Source organism: Odontesthes bonariensis, chromosome 12, assembly GCF_027942865.1.
Source record: "Odontesthes bonariensis isolate fOdoBon6 chromosome 12, fOdoBon6.hap1, whole genome shotgun sequence".
Taxonomy (NCBI): Eukaryota; Metazoa; Chordata; class Actinopteri; order Atheriniformes; family Atherinopsidae; genus Odontesthes; species Odontesthes bonariensis.
Genome location: NC_134517.1, coordinates 29,555,045 through 29,573,316, shown reverse-complemented (window position 1 = coordinate 29,573,316; position 18,272 = coordinate 29,555,045). Strand labels below are relative to the sequence as shown.

Here is an 18,272-nt window from a genome sequence, read left to right as displayed (position 1 = left end):
TGACTTTGTATGTACTGAAAAACCTCCCTCTCTTTCGTGTGACACGATGCAGCATTCAAATGCTGCTTCTAACTGCTGTGTATTATGTGAAAATTTCACCTGAAAAAGTTTAGCAATTTTGTTTAGCTGCTGTAAAAAGCTCTAAGCTTATGTGTACTGCATTTGTAAAACCAATAAATCCGAGGCAGCAAAAGCCGGTCTCAGCCTCCTATCAGTTCTATTTGACAACTGAAAGTATTTTATCTGCACTCTTCACTTTTAAATTAATGATTATTTTTAATGGGTTTTTTAAATTTTTATTATTTTTTTATTTCTTTTTAATGATTTTATTGCCTTCTTGTGATTTTATGTAGCTGTGAAGCACTTTGAATTGCCTTGTGTATGAATTGTGCTCTATAAATAAAATTGCCTTGCCTATCTGATGTGGATATGCTTTTTAACCCCTTTTTCAAGCATTTAATGAAAAATCCATTGCAAAACTAAATAAATGTGAAAAACTAAATAAAAATAACCAACTGTTCACAAAGGGACACCATCCTGTCTATTGTCTCATTATGTCAAACCCTAACCCAAGGACAGCCGACCGGACAATTTGTAATTTTGATCAATTTATTAAATCAATTAAGCTTTGAAAAAGAAAGAAAATACAACATGTACATTGAAATTATTTTAATTTTCCTGCACAAAGGACTTCAAACAGCACGTATCCCACGCAAATTGTCACCAATCAACAAAACAAAACAAAACATTACACTTAAAAAAAAAAGCTTGCGTTTTCGAGCATACGTAAAGTAAATAAATTAGCCAATAATTGAAGACCAAAATCAGAGAGGAAAACACCTCAAATGTAGCTTGACATATCTAAATATCATCTACAAATACTGACATTTAGTGTAACATTTTAACCATTGGATTATGTGCTGTAAAGCATCATACAAGATAAAAAATAAAAATAACCTGAAATAAAGGCATATAAGCTTTCAGTAGGAGAAAGCCGTAGCGTTTGCATTCAAGCATGAACATTTTTCAGGTTAAGGAACAGTCTCTGCACTTGAAACAGTCTCTGGAAAAACAAATTAAATTAAAATGTGGAGGATTGTGAAGTAAAACGAACATGGTTAGAAGCTTTGAAAATCAAAACCAGGGGAAACTCACTAGTGTCGTTCATTTAGGTAATTTATTATATCAAGCTCTATTCTTAAGGTCATGCACACGTACAAACAAAAATAAAAGTCCTTTCTGGTTTGTAAGGATGGCAACAGCCTTGGTAATCTCCTCTCAGACACCAAAAATGACTTTGAGATCAGCCAGGGAGAGTTTGGAGACGGTGCTTCCTGTTCCTGAAAGCACATTCTTGGCCAACTCCTTCTTCTTTAACTGCAGCGTGGCAATCTTCTCCTCTACTGTGCCTTTGCACGAAAACCTGATACAAACACAGTCAGTGAAAGGGGCTTGCTTCATCAGTACAAACTAAAAATGATGATGCATTCAGAGTCATTCCTGCTCACATTACAAAGAAATCTGATGTCATGTTTCAGAGAACATTGAAGTACATATCGTCTTCTTTATCCAACAATCCTGTATGTTGGGACAGTGAGAAGTTTATTACCTGTGGATGGTGACATCTCTACGTTGTCCAACCCTATAGATTCGGTCACAGGCCTGATCCTCCAACGCTGGGTTCCTGCAAAAAGTGTTCGTGGAACCAGAGGTTGAAAAAAGACGCTCTGCTTTGTTGTCCATGTCAAACATTTGTGACGACTTATTGTAAAGCAGCATCAAATAGTATTGATGGGTTACGGTAGGCGTCCACTATTCCGGCACGTCAAGCCGTATCCAACGCATTCAGTTCATTTTCAATGAAATCCGGCCGATCGTTGTCGCCGTGCTCACAAAGCATGCTGGGATTCCGGCACGGCGAGCGGCGGACCTGCGGCACGTCAAAAAGTTGGGCTCGGCCGAACTTTATGCAAATTTGCCACGGCAGACGGAGTGCGTTATCCAATGACAGTAGATCATGTGATCTCCTGGGTCGCAGCAGCAGCAGCTCAATAGCAGCTCTCCTCGCTCGCAGATCCGGATCCATGGTACAATATGAAATAATGTTCCATTGCTAATGATTTATACACATTAATTTCCCTCCAAAACTCACATTTTTAGAGGGAGAAACTTCGGTTGGTTAAAATCACAAGTTATTTACTTTCCCCCGGAGCCATTCTACACGCCCCTCTGTACACACCCACTGTAGTAGCAACACGGCGACAACTAGGCATCCAATCCGGCGAGTTACGTTGACGTGCCGGAATAGTGGACGCCTACCCTTAGGGTTAGATGATTTTGAACACTGAATTTTTCTTTTTTACTTGTATTTCAACACATTAACTAACGCAGAGTTTGCTTATTTCTACTGAAAAAGCATTTTGAATCTAGTAAAATTTTCTGTGGGCAGCTAACATGCAGACAGAAGAAGGTCAAACTATTCAGACATTTGGCTAAAAGCTTTATTCGTATCAGAAGAAATTCAGCCTAAAACAAAGTAAAAGGGTACTGTTGGAGCTATTTATTCCTTATCTTCATTACTTTGAATTTTGTTCAGATTTATTCTTGGGTTACTTTATATTATGGGGGGTTATTTACAGAGTTTATTTGTAGGTTAATAATTGTTTGTTTTTTGTTTCTTTGTTTTAAGTTAGACAGGAAGAACTGTGGGACCAGTCCCTATAAGTATAGGGACTGGTATAGGACCAAGTAGGGATTGTGGTGGGGCCTATGTTTGTTTTTTACCAGAGCAGGAGAAGCAGCAGAGGACAAAGAAAAGTTGTATCTGTATTATTTGGTTGCCAGCTGGAAAAAAATAAACCATCAAAACGCAATCTTCAGGTATTGGACATTGGACTTCTATTTTGTCCGGCGTACGAAACCCAACCCCAGTTCAGTAGTGGCTTGTTTCTTATAGGATGTTTGGTTTGACAAACAATCGCCACTGCAGGTACTTTGGGAACAATAGCATGGAAAGAGGACTAAAATCTGTTTTTTCTACAAGCCAAGATCAACCTTACCAGTGCATGTCAATGAGGAAGAGGTGATTCCCACCAATGAGATTGAGTCCAACTCCTCCAGCACAAAGAGAAACCAGCATCACCTTTGGTGAAAACAAAGTAAAGTTGACACTCAACGTGTTACAATGAGTTGCGTTATATTTAATGAACATAAGTTACAATGAACGCGACATTATATTCTTCCTTAAAAACACCTGAAAGCTGATTCTAAAAAATGTTTCAACTTTGATATGGTTGACATTTGTTGTGCATTCCCGTCTCTGCATCAGGGTTCCTACACAGCAAATTTTCCTTTTTTTTTTTTACATCTTATGCTTTATTGTTGCCAAAATATTTGCCAGAAGATTATGGTTGTAGATGCTTTAGCTCCTTGTTGGTATGGATTCGCAGTCATCTGGGTCATGGAGAGCTTGAAGAAGGACTTAAACGACACACACACGCCCCTCTGCTGCTATACTCCCCACCAACGAGTTTAGAAAGAAAGACACTTTTCAGATGGGAGGTGAAACGTATTCAAGATCCAAGAAGAAGTCCAGCGGCCCTTATTGGAGCTCTTAGGAATGCTCATTCAAACTAATTTTCAAGCTTCAAAGCTAAAACAGAAAAAGATCAATATCTATATAAGGAGGAAGTATTAAAGCATTAAAGTACAAAACATAGATGCGCCTCAAGGTTGAAAAAGTAAAGCCCTGATGCTGCGTGCTCTTAAATTCTGTTGTTTTAAGGGTCAACGCATTTAGGTGCGACGTACCTGTGGTCCTTCCGGGCTGGTGTTGAACTCTTCCACCAGGTCGATGCGACGTTTGGGGTTGACGGTCCCGTCGATAACTGCATATCTGAAGCCCATCCGCCGCAGATGCACAGCTACGATGTGGAGCATGCTGGTCCACTGCGATACGATCACACTGCGCAACACCGGACGGGAGACGCCATCGAGTGAGTTACACATCGCAAGGTCACGTTAAACAGGTCAACTGGTCAACTAATGCGCACTCCCGTTAAAATATCATGAAGATGCACAGACATCTAAATATGTAGGCAGAAACAGATCATCACATTCTCTTCTGAGGTAGCTAGAGTCCTTCAAAGTTCTCAGAAAATGTACCTTTTTAATCAATATTTTCATGATAACTGAGACTGCAAGTGGATCAAGCTAACCTAAACAGCCATAAGGCTTTTTAACAGTGACTGCTGAGTTCTTCTCATTTTTTATTTATTTATTTAGTCATTTATTATTATTATTATTATTGGTTAGTAGTAGTATTTGTATTAAAATTGGTATTATTATTGCTGTTGTTAATATACAATCATTGTAAATATTTATAATTTTTTGAGCTACTTAACTAATTTGAATTTCCCCCATTGGGGGATGAATAAAGTATTTTTCTATTCTATCATTTGGTGGTTAAATTGAAGATGTAACTCTGTTTATGTAAACTGGATGAAAAAAATGGAGTCCGAGTGTGAAATGTTATTGTTTTACCTTCTCTGATTGTCATTCTTCTCTCTGATGGCCATCAGCTCAGAGGTGAGAGCAGAAATCTGGATATGTGGGGAAGAAGCAACTGAATTGTTACTTTCATTAAATAACAAATCAGGAAAAACAGCTTTTGTAGCGATAAAAGCAAACTTATTGTCTATATCAGCTCTTTTTAAATGGGGGAAAAAAACCCCGAAACCGTTAGAAATCATCAAACCTGTTGATAAAAGTTGATTCAATCCTAAGAGCTATGAAAATATCTCAGGTAACTGTCATGTTTGGGTGCTGTTACTCACTTTGGTGCTTTTACTGGTGTCCTCAAACAGCTGCGAGGGGAAGCGGGTGCCATTGAGGGCCACTGTGTCTTTGGGGTCGGGGCCTGACGAAGAGGGGCTGCAGGACAGCGAGAGGGCATTGAGCTGCTCCTCCAGAGACAGAACGATGCCGTCGCCCTGCAGCTCCGTGGGGTCCAGCGTCTGAGGAGAAAGGAGGACGTGACTGCCTGCGCTAGGCGGACTCTTAAAGGACAAGACCGTTTTTTTGACATTGGGCCCTTGATTTCACATTATAACATGATGTTCTACTCACCCCTGCTTGTTGTTGGTCATTTGGAGCTGTTCCGAAGATATTCGAGAGGCGTCTGGCTGCTCTCTTGAGATATTCGGCCATGAAACGGTTTCCTATGGGCAAGTTTATACAGGCACTAACTATGCTGTTTATAATTTATTAATTACTGTACACTAGTAAGCGACGCACCTCCACGTTATCAGTGCTAGTGTACAGTAATTAATAAATTATAAACAGCATAGTTTGTGCCTGTATAAACTTGCCCATAGGAAACCGTTTCATGGCCGAATATCTCAAGAGAGCAGCCAGACGCCTCTCGAATATCTTCGGAACAGCTCCAAATTACCAACAACAAGCAGGGGTGAGTAGAACATCATGTTATAATGTGAAATCAAGGGCCCAATGTCAAAAAAACGGTCTTGTCCTTTAACTCTCGAAGAGAAAACAAATGCGCACGGACCTTTTTAAGGAGTGAGAGGTGACAGCAGCACTGTCTGAGGCGCAGCAACAAGGACAGGATGTGGATGGTGCTGGAGGCCTTCTGAGGCTGCTGAGAGCCAGCAGCACCAGGCTGGGACACACCGAACTCTTGAGCCACTGCAGTAAAAGCAGGGATATATGTCACTTATAAACCAACACGGCTTACAAGCCCAAAGCTTGTAAAAACATCAGATTTCATTTACTTCTAACAGAAGAATTCATGTGCTCTTTGAAAGGATGATAAAATAACCCGATGCAACCTCACCTTTATCAAAAGGATTGCTACTGGAGGCGTTTGCTTTGCTCACATCCGTTTCTTCATGTTTCTTCAGGTAGTTCTGCAGAGTGGATCTAGAGAAAAAGACCACCAACCCGATGTCATTTCATCTTTGTGTGAAGTTTGAAAGGGAGAACATTCGTTGTTTTGGAATCAAACAAGATCAAACATCTTCTCTTCAACACAGAAGTCGAATGGCTTCCTTTTATTTTACCCTCAGCGAGTGAATAAGAAACATGAAGCTGGAAAGGCTCTAAAATCTAAGAAATTAAAGAGGACTGGATCAACCTGCTTCCACTGTAAAAAACAAAAAGGTCACAAAGTAAAAACAAAGAGACTATGTTAGTTCACCTGGACTGGGCGAACAGCACATCGTACACAGCCTGCTCGTCCTCAGAGAGTTTCAGCTGATGCACCTCGCAGGTCCGACTGGGAAGGGAGACCTGAAACATCCAACATTTCCCTTCAGCCAAGGTCTCAAGTGGGATTTTAGACTGAACACACACACACAAATTCAACATTTGAACCAACTCAATTTTCCTTTGTCACTCGGTCTCCATGTAAAGACTAAATCAGAGATGAAGTTTCCAAAAGGAAACTCACTGGTGTGACGCAGGATTCCTGTAAAATGCATCAGTGAGTGAGTGTGAGCCTCTACCAGCGCTTTTCCTGAGGAGTCCTTCTGGTCTTTGGTCCGTCGCAGCAGCAGGCTCCTCGTCAGGAGGTTGAGTCTCTCTCGGCCTCTCGTGGAGCCGTTGTCCACCTGAGCTTTCCAGAGTTTGTACTCATCAAATGGAGCGCAGTGAAGAAACCTGAAGGGCAGAAAGTGAACGAACAAACTCTCAACCACACTGACCTCACTTAACTCTATTAAAGTGTTGCGCTGTGGGGATTTTGCAGCCTTATGTTTAATCTTTCAAAAGATATTAAAGCATATTTGAAACCAATTTGAGTTGATTTGTTAAACAGATTTGTCGTGGCTACTTTGGCAACAATGTTTAAGGAACATTTGCTTCATCCCTCATGAGCTGTGAGGAAAAACTGATTTTTTTCCTGGATTCTAGACAAAGTTTGGGTCAAAACACATTTGTAATGTGGATGATTCGAGCTTTTGTCTTGCTCATTTTATACATTGTGCAGTTACAATCTTAAACATATCTTTCCAATCGGGCATAATTAGGACATTTTGGACAGCTGAAATAATAAAAAAAAAAACAACAACCTGTGACTTACTTGAGCAGCGAGTACATGTCCAGCAGGTTGTTCTGGATGGGCGTACCGGTGACGGCCCAGCGGGCGCCGGCTCGCAGCTCACAGACAGCCATGGAGGTCTGCACTTTTGGATTTTTGATGTTGTGGGCTTCATCCAGAACCACGCGGGCCCAAGCCACTCGCAGCAGAGGAGCCGAGCGGGGTGGCTGATGAAAGATGACACAAGAGGAAGCGTGTGTGTTAATCCAATTTAGGGCCCAGCCGTCATCGGGCGAGAGGCGGGGTGCAACCTGGACAGGTCGTCAGTCCATCACAGGGCCACACAGAGACCAACAACCATGCACACTTACGATTTAGACCAGAGATACTCATTGCGCGGCTCCTCAAGCTTTAATTGGTGGCTCGCACTCGCATAGTATCTTATAACAATATGGTAACAATAACAATACATTTTTTTCAAATAACATACAGTGAATACTGCACAGTATTAAGTATTTTTAATAAGTTTGCGTTTTGTAGTATTAAGAAATTTTATTAAGTATTAATTAAGGCTTAATGGTGTTTCCTAAAGGGGGAACTGTTAAACCTGGCAACGCAGCCCCCTTAAACCACCGTCACACTTGACCGCAGTGCACGCTAGCTCCTTTAGCCAGCGCGAGATGCAGGCACAATGGATCGGTTTTTAATTAAAAAAGGGCAAAAACCAGCACAGAAACCATGCTCATCCTGAATGTCTCACTACGATTACAACAACAAACTACAAATACAACATGAAGAAAGTCAAGGACATGCATGCCAGCTTCCGCTCATCCCAGTATTAAGGTAAATATGGTCTTAATTGAAAATGTATTGGCTGTGTTGTTTCTTTTTTTGTGGGATGTTTTATATGTAGAAATGCATATTTGCAAAAGGGGACTTAGGATGTTGTGGTAAAAGTGGCTCTTCCCTTGATTTTGCTCTGCCACTGTGGCTCTTGTGAGAAAAATAGTGAGTATCACTGATTTAGAGTCACCAATTAACCTGAGATGCATGTTTTAGGACGGTGGGAGGAAGCCGGAGTACCTGGGAGAACATGCAAACTCCACACAGAAGGATCCCAGCCAGGATTTTAACCTGTGAGGCGGCGCCGCTAACCACCACACCTCTGTGCAGTCCTCATTTGCAAATTGTGGCACTGAAAGTGTTTGGCTTTCCGTCTTAAGCATGATATTTACCTTGGGATCTTTGCTGGGGTTATCTGCCTCCTCCTTCTGGACTGGAATCTCCTTAGAGACCAGACTGTAAGTGGTCACCACCACGTCATAATCTGCCAGCCTGAGGGACAAATTCAGAACATTGTTTTAAGTTAGTGAGGAATTTGAATGTCCTCCAAACTGGATGGATGGCAGGTCATTAAGCTGCAAATGGAAATTGGGCACAATAAATGCGAGGTGAAAGACGTAAGAACCGGTGATCGTCACGGCCTTCTGTTGCTCTGTATGATACAAACCAATAAAATGACATCATGACGGATACATTTATCTCTCAGACAGTCACGTAGTCAAAAATGAGAACTTTGTTTGGATATAAAAAGGAACAGGAAGTGACCGCATATTTTAGAAAAAGATAAATCAGCATTGGTGTGTGTGTGTGTGTGTGGGGTTCTCACACTCTGGCGCTTTTCTCGCGGGTGGCGCCGTGGTACAGGTACACGGTCAGCTTGCCTGTCTTAACATGTCTGTCGATCTCCTTCTTCCAGTGGTGAATCAGAGAGGCGGGACAGATGACCAGAGTGCCTTTAGAAACAACAAGGCTGGAGTCTGGATGGAAAAAAAGCCAATAAAAACCCAAAGACATCGGGTGTCTTAAATACGAGTGACGTAGAAATAAGTTTACCCAGCGGTATCGCTTATTTCAGAGTGATAAAAAGGCTCTAATCACCGGTTTTCGATATCCAGCTTTCAGGCTTCTTCTCTTCTTTCTTTTCCTCTTTGTCTTTTGCCTTCTTCTTCTGGGCCAGTATGAGAGAGATTATGGTCAGAGTCTTCCCCAGACCCATGTCGTCCGCTAAATCCAAACGCAAAGCAAATGTAAAACACAAGAAGACACAATGTGATGCTTCACCAACACCCCACAGAGTACAGTGTCCTCAGGCTCAGAGCAAATTACACTATTTTCCTTATTCATTCATTTCTTTAAGGAGAGCATTTTGTAAAATGTGTGGGAAACCAAATCCAGACTTCTTACAACCTCTAAAAAGTGTTAGAAATCAGCTAAAGGATTAGAAAAGAAATAAATAACATCAGTTTGATCTATCATACTATTTCTATTTGACCAACTGTTGCTTAACATTTCTGTGATGGCCAAACCCATGGCCACACTCTAAAGTCAGCAACTCTCGTATGCAGTATTCTTTTACACATCATTTACATTACTTTAGTTTCAATAAAATGTTTATTGTTTGGGTTAAATACATTTGTTCTATTTGTAAGTGCGCACATTTAGTTACTTATGTATTCTTTCTCAACCGGTGGTTTCTGTTTGTTTAATTCTGTTTCTTTTACTGGTATTTACCCATTGTTCTGTGGGAGTTGCCTGACAAGAGTTGAGCATGCAAACACTGATTGGACTGAACCACCAGTTCCTGCTGGAGGGGGGAGGAGATTTTGAGTTCTTTAGTTAAATAAGTTTCCTATTTTAGTGATTTTTGTATTTAAATTGTAAGACTTTTGCTCTTATTTTTGGGTGGTTAGTTTATTTACTAATGGGGCTGTAATGTGGTATTTGTTGTAGTTAGTGATTGTATTTTGTTTAGTTACCCCTAATGTGCGTGTTACTGGTCTGATCAGCCAGCATTTACCCTTGTGTGTCATTTCTTTGTTAGGTGAGTTATGTTTTGGTTGTACAGCTACTTTGTTCACATTTTGCCTGAGTTCAGTTTTGTTTCTTTGACCTCTTTTATGAGCTCAGTATTTTGTTGTTGATTTTTGGGTTAAATAAAAAAAAAAAACTATTTTCTAATGATTTTCCTGTCTCTTCTCTTGGTTTGACGTGGTCCCTCACAATTTCAATAAATCATGTACAAAAGACAGAAAAATGATAATAAATAAAATTACCCAGAATTCCTCCGCAGGGATTCTGCGTTTCTCTCCAGAGCAGCCAGGCCAAAGCCCTCCTCTGGTGGGGAAGGAGTGAGACCTGCCCAACCAATCACACAAAGGCAGCGTTACCGGAGCAACACAATGATCGGTTTTTTTCAGTGCATCTGAATTTTAAACTTTCTCCCATTTAAGCCTCACAAACTCACACAAAATTGTTAACATCAGAGTTCGGCACCAACTATTTCTCTATTGTAAGAGCTTTGCACCTGGTGAGCTGTCATGTTTAAACAGGAAAATGGTTGGAACATAAAAACAATAAAAACAGTCCAAAGTTAAGGTGCATGGAAGCATGCGGACAGGAGAGTCAACCACAATATATGAGCTTCAATGAGGTTCGGACAGAATCGAATTAGTCGGAAAAGATTTTCTGAGGGAATGACTGAGGGAGTGTGAAACCTTGATGCCTTTGGGATCTGGGGACTCGGCCTCAGGGTCAGGACAGGACTCCAGGGATTTGTGAAGGTGGTCGATGGCTTCACAGGTGGCATTCTTCACCGCCAGAAGACGATCATTAGTCATCCTGCCGCCATAAAATTCGTGCATCTGTGGGTCTGCTATAAACATGTAGAACAAAGCGCTGTGGTGGGTATGAACCTGAAATAAAATTACAATTTAAATGAAATAGAATCTATTTCTGACATACCTCCATACATCGGTGTGTATCTCTGGCTCAGCTGGAGCCCCAGAGAGCTGCCAGATGCCTGGTGCTGAAGGGGGCCTGCGGCGGGGGGCAAGGGGAGCAGGATGGTTCCACCCTGACGACCGAACGGGTTGACGTGGGTGCTGCTAGTGCCAGAATAGTTGCTGTTACATCCATCCGCAGACTCTGAAAGTGATTTGCACGTTGCAGTAGGAGTGAGCAGACAGAGATATGAATGCCAATCTAACAATTTCTGCTAAAAGATTAATTTACTTCCTTGTATTGTTCCGTTTCAGTGCATGTGAGGACAAGAATGTGAGTTTATCACATCTCATAATCTGCAATCCGCTTCTAATTAATGACCTGATTAATTGAGGGCCAAAGCCAAAGTCTTGATGGAACAACCGAGGAAACTAAAACTTGGAAAAACGTTTATATCATCCCTACGTAACTCTCACCAGGCTGAGAGGCAGCAGCGAGGCTCAGCGACTCCAGCGCCTCCTCGAGCTCTTTGACCTGCGTCTTCAACCGCTCTCCATTATCTGGCAGAGCCGCCACATTCACCGACGACAGAGTGGCCTTTATTCAGACAGATACAGACAGAAAAACATTACAAGGTGAACCTCTGTTTCAACATTTTGGAAGTCAGGTCATCGTGGTTGCAAAACTCTGCAGTTACCCCGTGTTTTCAGATGTCTGAGCTCGTTTCTTTCCAACCACTCACCTTCTTCTGTTTGAGCTGAGCGCTGAGCAGGCTGTGCATCTCTTTAGGATCTCCCACCTTCGCTGCTGACTGGAACCCAGGGAAGCTGGTTAAAGGCTTTTGGACAGCAGATACTGGAGGACTTTTGCGAGTCGCAGGTTTCACTGACACCAACACGACATCATCATCATCATCATCATCATCATCATCATCATGGTGCGTTTCAGTTTTATCGGCCTCCACATCAGATGAAACACCACAACCCGAGTCTGTGGAGGCCTGACTGCACCTGCTGGGAGCAGATTTAGCAGAGCTCCTTTGTACTGTGGGTTCAGTTAGATTCACCAGGCGGGTTTCATCATTGGCGGGTTGGTGTGGCGCACTCTTCTGGTAGGTTTTATCTATTTTCTCAAAGTGAACATCCTCAACTCTCGGTGGAGGAATATTCTTTTTGGCTTCTTCCTGCTCGACGTGCTTCTCCGCAGTCACGTCTTTCATCTTATTTCTAATCTCTTCCACACTGTCGGCTTTAGAGTTGCTGCTCTCCTCACTTGAAACTCTCTTCTTTACCTTCATCCCTGGTGGAAGCTCTTTAGCTCGATAAGTTTCAGATGCATTCAGCTTTCCCTCCTTCTCTTTTCCTGCACCTTCAGCGCCCACATTTTCCTTCTGACATTTTTCTTTTCCTTCAGCCTTGCTGCTTGTTTCACTGCTTTTCTTCTTGTTATCTCTCTCCTCACGTCCACCGACTTGCATCCTTCTCCACTCGGAGTCCTTGTTCGTCTTGCTGGGAGCTTTAAAGGGGTTTCTGACAGGTGGGACGCAGGATGGCTGTAGCAGAGTGTCAGACAGAGGGCTTCTCTTTTCTTTCTCTGGCTGCAATAATCACAGGGAACAAGCTTTTAAAAATACATAACAGTAGGTCAAGGAAAGTGTGTTATAGAAATCAGTTGCATGGATGCTACATCATGTGTAGACCTGCAGTGTACAACCACTAAATATTCTCGTTTAAATATTTATTTATTTGCTGATCTTTTATAAAAATCTATTTAAAGACAAAGAAAAGCAGTAAAGCACTGAATCCTCACTAACTGAGTGTGTGGAATCATAGAATTGTTTTTAAATCAATTGGCAGAGTGGGTTGAGATTATTTTACCTGTGAGCAAGAAATGTAACAAAACTGTTGCCCCTCTAATCATATGCAGATATTTTGTATTTAAGAGACATACGTATAGAAGAAGCACCGATAATGGGCACCATTCCATGAATATGGAATATCTATTAATTTAAGTATTTTGGGGGAGTTTCACATCAGTCACAGAAAGCTTAAATAAAAAGTAATTGGCCATTGACTTTTATAGTAATTTACTGAAGTATTTAATCTTTTTCTGAAACATCTGGATGAATTTAACAGGTTTGGGGATGATAAAACGTTGCTCAGAGCTAAAGACTCTCGTATGAGCTGATGACAAAAGTATAAAAGGCATATAAATAAGAGCGTTGTTGAAGTCTTACTGCAGTCCAAGGCACGTTTCCACACCATCTCTGGCCAGCTTTTTTACCCACAATACATCTGTAGTACAGCCTGAGGGGAGAACAAAAAAAACAGGATGCATTATTGATGTTTTGAACTTGATTATGTGCATTGGGAGATGTCTCAGTTACAAAACCCTAGAACAAATACCAGGCGCGTCATTTCCGCTGGGGACGGTGGGGACGCGTCCCCGGCACTTTGTCTGACGAGCAGATTTGTCCCCACCATGTAACAGACTACTCTGCTTTCCTAAAAACTATAATTTTATATCATGGCATTCTCCTAACCAAAGACTATTTGATCCACTCTGCTTTCACTCTCCTTGTATGAATGCGCTTGCGATCAGCCCCCATTGCTGAATAGCAACTATGTTGAATCCGCTCCGCTCCCACACACTGCGCTTGCGGTCTGCAGTCTGTTACTGTGTAACGAGCAATGAAAGACGTCGCCGGTGTTGCAGGTGAATATTCGTCAGTGTTTATCAGAATCAGAATCAGAATTAGTTTTTATTGCCATTGTTAGTGAACAGTGTTCACTAACTAGGAATTTGCTGCGGCGTAAGGTGCAAACATGTAACAGGGATATGATAAAAAATAAAGAATAAAAATATATGAATATAAAATGTACAAGGTGTACACCACCCTGTACAACAATACACAATAACCAATATACAGTAACCAATATACAGAGCACCAACAGTGCAGCTTCGTTAGTGCAATTTTAATGATGGTAAAGTGAAGTAAAGTTACTGGGGCAGGTTATGAAGTGATTGTGAAGTGTTTATAAGTCTGACTGCAAGGGGGAAAAAACTGTTTTTGTGACGGGAGGTTCTAGTCCCAATGGACCGAAGCCTCGTGCCCAAGGGGAGTGGTTCAAATAGTCCATGTGCAGGGTGAGAAGGGTCAGCTGTGATCCGACCTGCTCGCCCCATAGTCCTGGAGACGTGCAGGTCATGGATCGATGGGAGGCTGCAGCCGATCACCTTCTCTGCGGAGCGCACAACTCGCTGCAGTCTGTGTCTGTCCCTGGCAGAGGCCCCGGGATACCACACCGTGATGGAGGAGCAGAGGATGGACTCGATGATGGCCGTGTAGAACTGCACCATCAGCTGGGCCGGCAGCTTGGCCTTCCTCAGCTGTCGCAGGAAGTACATCCTCTGCTGGGCCTTCCTGGTGAAGGAGCTGATGGTCGGCTCCCACTTGAGCTCCAGGTTGTTGCTGCTGCACCAGGTCACCAGCCGGTCCACCTCCCTCCTGTAGGCAGTCTCATCGCCGCCCGAGATGAGTCCGATGAGGGTGGTGTCGTCCGCAAACTTAATAAGTTTAACGGAGTCATGGCTGGAGGTGCAACAGTTAGTGTACAGGGAGAAGAGTAGAGGTGAAAGTACACAGCCCTGTGGAGATCCTGTGCTTAAGGTCCGAGTTGCAGAGACACTCTTCCCCAGCCGCACGCGCTGACTCCGGTCCGTTAGGAAGTCTGTGATCCACCTGCAGGTGGAGTCGGGCACGGAGAGCACAGAGAGCTTGTCCTGGAGCAGAGTGGGAAGAATCATATTGAATGCAGAGCTGAAATCCACAAACAGGATCCTGGCGTAGGTTCCTGGGGAGTCCAGATGCTGCAGGATGAAGTGCAGGGCCAGGTTTATGGTGTCGTCTACAGACCTGTTGGCTCTGTAGGCAAACTGCAGAGGGTCCAGGAGAGGGTTTATGATGGATTTGAGGTGGGATAAAACCAGACGTTCAAAAGTCTTCATGACTACAGACGTAAGAGCCACAGGCCTGTAGTCATTGAGTCCTGTGACACGTGGTTTCTTGGGGACAGGGACGATGATGGAGGACTTGAAGCAGGTTGGGACGTGGCATGACTCCAGGGAAGAGTTGAAGATCCCTGTGAAGACCGGGGTCAGCTCCTCAGCACAGTGTCTCAAGGTGGAGGGAGACACAGAGTCAGGGCCCGAAGCCTTGTGTGGATTCAGCCTCCTGAACAGCCTGTTCACGTCCTCTTCTCGGACTGAAGCCTGATTCTTACTCGGCGCAACCGCGCAACTGTTCTGGCTCGAGAACCATTAATGACGTCATCGAAAGCGCCAGCCCCTTCACAGTTCCTTCAGCTCATAAGCGCAGTTTGCGCCGAGTATGCGTCACATTTGCAGTTCTCTCCAGACCAGCGGGCGTCACTGTTGAGGAAACAAGCTGAAGAACCGGACGAAGAAAAGCATACGAAGAAAGCATACACAATGCCACCTGTGGTGTCACGTCAGCAGAGGCTGGCACATCTGATGCGGAATGAATTTACTCTGGGTGTAGAACTGTATATGTATCTCAGAGCTAAGCGGCTGCGGCAAAAACAGAAGAGAAGGTGGAATGTTCGTCCTTTGCAACAAGACGAACTTTGTCAAACGTTGTCCTTTGGGACAACGTTGTCCCAGTGTAGCTTCATAGACGTGTCATACAGATGTTTGTAGAGGCGCACCCTCTCGGTCACCGCGGTCTCTGCAGTGTTCATGTTTCCTTTCTCTTGGTCAGCTGTTTCCGGTTGAGCTCGCGCGAAGTCAGAAAAAAAAGTTGTGTGCGCGCCCTTGCGACGCGCGAGGATTTTTTTAGCTTGCGACGGGGGGCGTGGCGGAATTTTGGGTCACGTGACCGTTTGCGCCATTTGCGACCAGCTAGTAAGAATGGGTCAAAGCGAGGGCAGAGGGGGGAGGGGGGCAATCCAAGGTGGATGAGTTCAGGGTGGTGTAAGGGGTGGGGAGGGGTGAGAGTGCAGAGGGGGCAGGGGTGCAATCCAAAGTGGTTGAGATCGGAGTGGTGTGGGGGGTGGGGAGGGGTGAGTCCATAACTTCAAAGCGTGAGTAGAAGTCGTTCAGGTCGTTGGCCAGTTTCAGATCGTCTGAGGCTGCGGCTACACGAAAACGTTTTTCACTGTAAACGATACTTTTTCTTATCGTTTGGCTGTCGCGGCCACACGGAGCCGGCGTTCCCACTACCCCAAAACGATAGTTTTTGAGAACGGGTTCCAGAGTGGGAAGATTCGAAAACGAGGTCGTTTCGTTTCCATTGTTACAGCGAAAACATTTTTGCGTCAGTCAAACACATGGCTAACGCAGTGACGTATACACATACGTCAGTGACCAGAACAAAAAGCGGCTTCCATTCAAACTCCGGAAGAAGAAGACAACACAACAAGGACAGACAGCGATCATCATGGACCCCACAACATTGATAGCAGCACTGCTGCAGACGATTGTTGAAGGAACAACAATCGCGCTGGTAGAAGTAGGGGCGTACACGCATGCGCATTGCTTCTTCTATTGTTCTGGTGTAACCGGTGGGGGTGGCTTACAGCGCACCTAGAGGTGTTTCGTGTGTACTGCATCGTTTCATCGTTTTTCATCGTTCTCGTCTGGACCTGAGTCTTTACAGCAGCGTTGCCGTATGGCCGCAATAATTTACGTACCCGTTTTCAAAAAAACCCTTGTTTCGTTTTTGTGTAGCCGTAGCCTGAGGAATGAAGTGCTCTGGGCTTGTAGTTGGTAATCTCTTTCAGCCCCCTCCATACAGTGGCAGAGTCGTTAGCAGAGAACCGCTGCTCCAGACGTGCATTGTACTTGGATCTAGCCTTCGACATCTCCCTGCTAAATCCATACTTCGCACCTCTGTAGCTGTCTCTGTCTCCCTCTCTGATGCATATCAGGCGAGATAGACAATGAATGAAAACTTATTTCACACAGGGGTTGCTGCTCGTTCACTCTTGCCCGTCGTTTCATAGCCTGGCAATGTTTGAAAACTTTGTCAGGGCAAGGGCTGTTTGTAGCCAGGCTACGTCTCCTGATGCGCTCTTGCTTGGTCGAGGTTTGTCTGAGATTTGTTGGTGTGTCAAGGGCTGTGCAATAACCGAAATCGTGTCTTGTACTAAAATGCGGATTTTGAAATACGAATAGGGCCTACTCTTAAGTTTGTCCCAACCCAGGATGTTTCCGATGGCCTAAATAAGACCGCACAGATGGCTTTTAACTTTTAATATGGGGACAATATCGCATCAATACGCATCATCTAATGCAATGCCTATTATTTATCATGAAACCTCAATTCGGAAATAATGGGCCTAGCTTGTACCCAGCACTTTTCAAACCTTACTCAGGTTTATGGTAATTGTCCCCAGCACTTCTGAAATCAAACTGACGCCCATGACAAATACCCTTAAACAATCAACATGCACACCCACCTATGGCACTGTTGTTGCTGACTGTAGCTGAGAGCCTGAAGTTCCACCATTGAATCTTCATGATGGAGGCAGTGGGAAGGTGAAATGCTGGAGTAGGTGATAATGATAAACATAAAAAACAGAACTCAAAACTGTGCAAATATGAGTTTTTGTGTTACATTTCTTACTGGTGGTAAGAATAGAACCGCATGTGTACCTTTAGAGACAGTTATGACTTTGCAAAACCGAGCATACAGAACAGTTATTTCATGATCACACAGGATAGGGACAATTAAAGGAAATGTTCAGATGTTTAGCTACAGTAAAGTTGGCTCATGCATATCTGCTTTGACTGTGAGATTGTTGGACATTTCCTTGATTACAGATACATAATGGGGCCTCAATATGAACAAATCTACCGATAGATGTGATGTGGTTACCTGGCCTGCTGACTGAAATCACAGCTCTGCTTGCCAACGCAAACGTAGAAGCTCTTTCCTCTACTTGGTCCATCCTTCACGCCCGTTTTTAACATACACAAGGTGCCTATATGAACAGATGGAGAACACACCAATTTGAAAATCGTATAACCTTTCAAAAGTTACATGTATCGATATCATTAACTGCTCTGTCATGCCCAAATTAAATAGTATTTCAATGCGCAAAGCGATATTCAAATTTCTGCTTCATAAAACATTGAACACTACAACTATATTGTTTAATCATAACTTACCGTGGACATTACATAAAACCTCTTCCATTTTTCAACACAATTCACTTTCAGTTACCGGAACGTTCCGTAAAAACTTTGTATGTTTGTATTAACCAATGGCAGCAGTCATAAACCACATCCGGTTCTTAAATTTCAGCGTAAAAGTTACCTTCCCTTTGAATAATCATTATTCACTTATATTTGCAATGAAACTTGTGTTACAATAATATATAAATAGCATTTCTTCAATTGAACCAAATTCAAT

At 43.2% G+C, this 18,272-nt stretch overlaps 1 protein-coding gene across 2 annotated transcripts; it reads right to left on the bottom strand.

Moving 5' to 3' along the window:
* Positions 1–623: 623 nt before the first annotated feature.
* On the bottom strand, positions 624–18,116 carry ttf2 (transcription termination factor, RNA polymerase II). 2 transcript variants are annotated; one of them, XM_075480048.1, is made up of 23 exons: positions 18,029–18,116; positions 17,736–17,841; positions 17,317–17,403; positions 13,074–13,143; positions 11,580–12,434; positions 11,314–11,434; positions 10,859–11,041; positions 10,612–10,769; positions 10,171–10,252; positions 8,996–9,121; positions 8,724–8,874; positions 8,290–8,389; positions 7,097–7,281; positions 6,522–6,675; positions 6,215–6,306; positions 5,852–5,937; positions 5,567–5,703; positions 4,836–5,015; positions 4,543–4,601; positions 3,811–3,964; positions 3,060–3,142; positions 1,610–1,684; positions 624–1,423 (listed from the first exon to the last, which is right to left on the bottom strand). In XM_075480048.1, the coding sequence occupies exons 1-23, from the start codon at positions 18,054–18,056 to the stop codon at positions 1,279–1,281; spliced, it is 3,417 nt and encodes a 1,138-aa protein (XP_075336163.1). In that variant the 5' UTR covers positions 18,057–18,116; the 3' UTR covers positions 624–1,278. The 2 variants fall into 2 exon arrangements, with proteins under 2 accessions (XP_075336163.1, XP_075336164.1); XM_075480049.1 differs by having other exon boundaries at positions 10,612–10,766.
* Positions 18,117–18,272: the final 156 nt, after the last annotated feature.

Excerpts from the sequence above, each read along its gene's own strand:
- ttf2 (XM_075480048.1), bottom strand. The coding sequence starts at position 18,056 with ATGGAAGAGGTTTTATGTAATGTCCACG. Across the intron at positions 7,282-8,289 it reads ACCCCAGCAAAGATCCCAAG|CCACCCCGCTCGGCTCCTCT; the intron begins GTAAATATCATG and ends ATCTTTCATCAG. Across the intron at positions 1,424-1,609 it reads AGAGATGTCACCATCCACAG|GTTTTCGTGCAAAGGCACAG; the intron begins GTAATAAACTTC and ends TGTTTGTATCAG.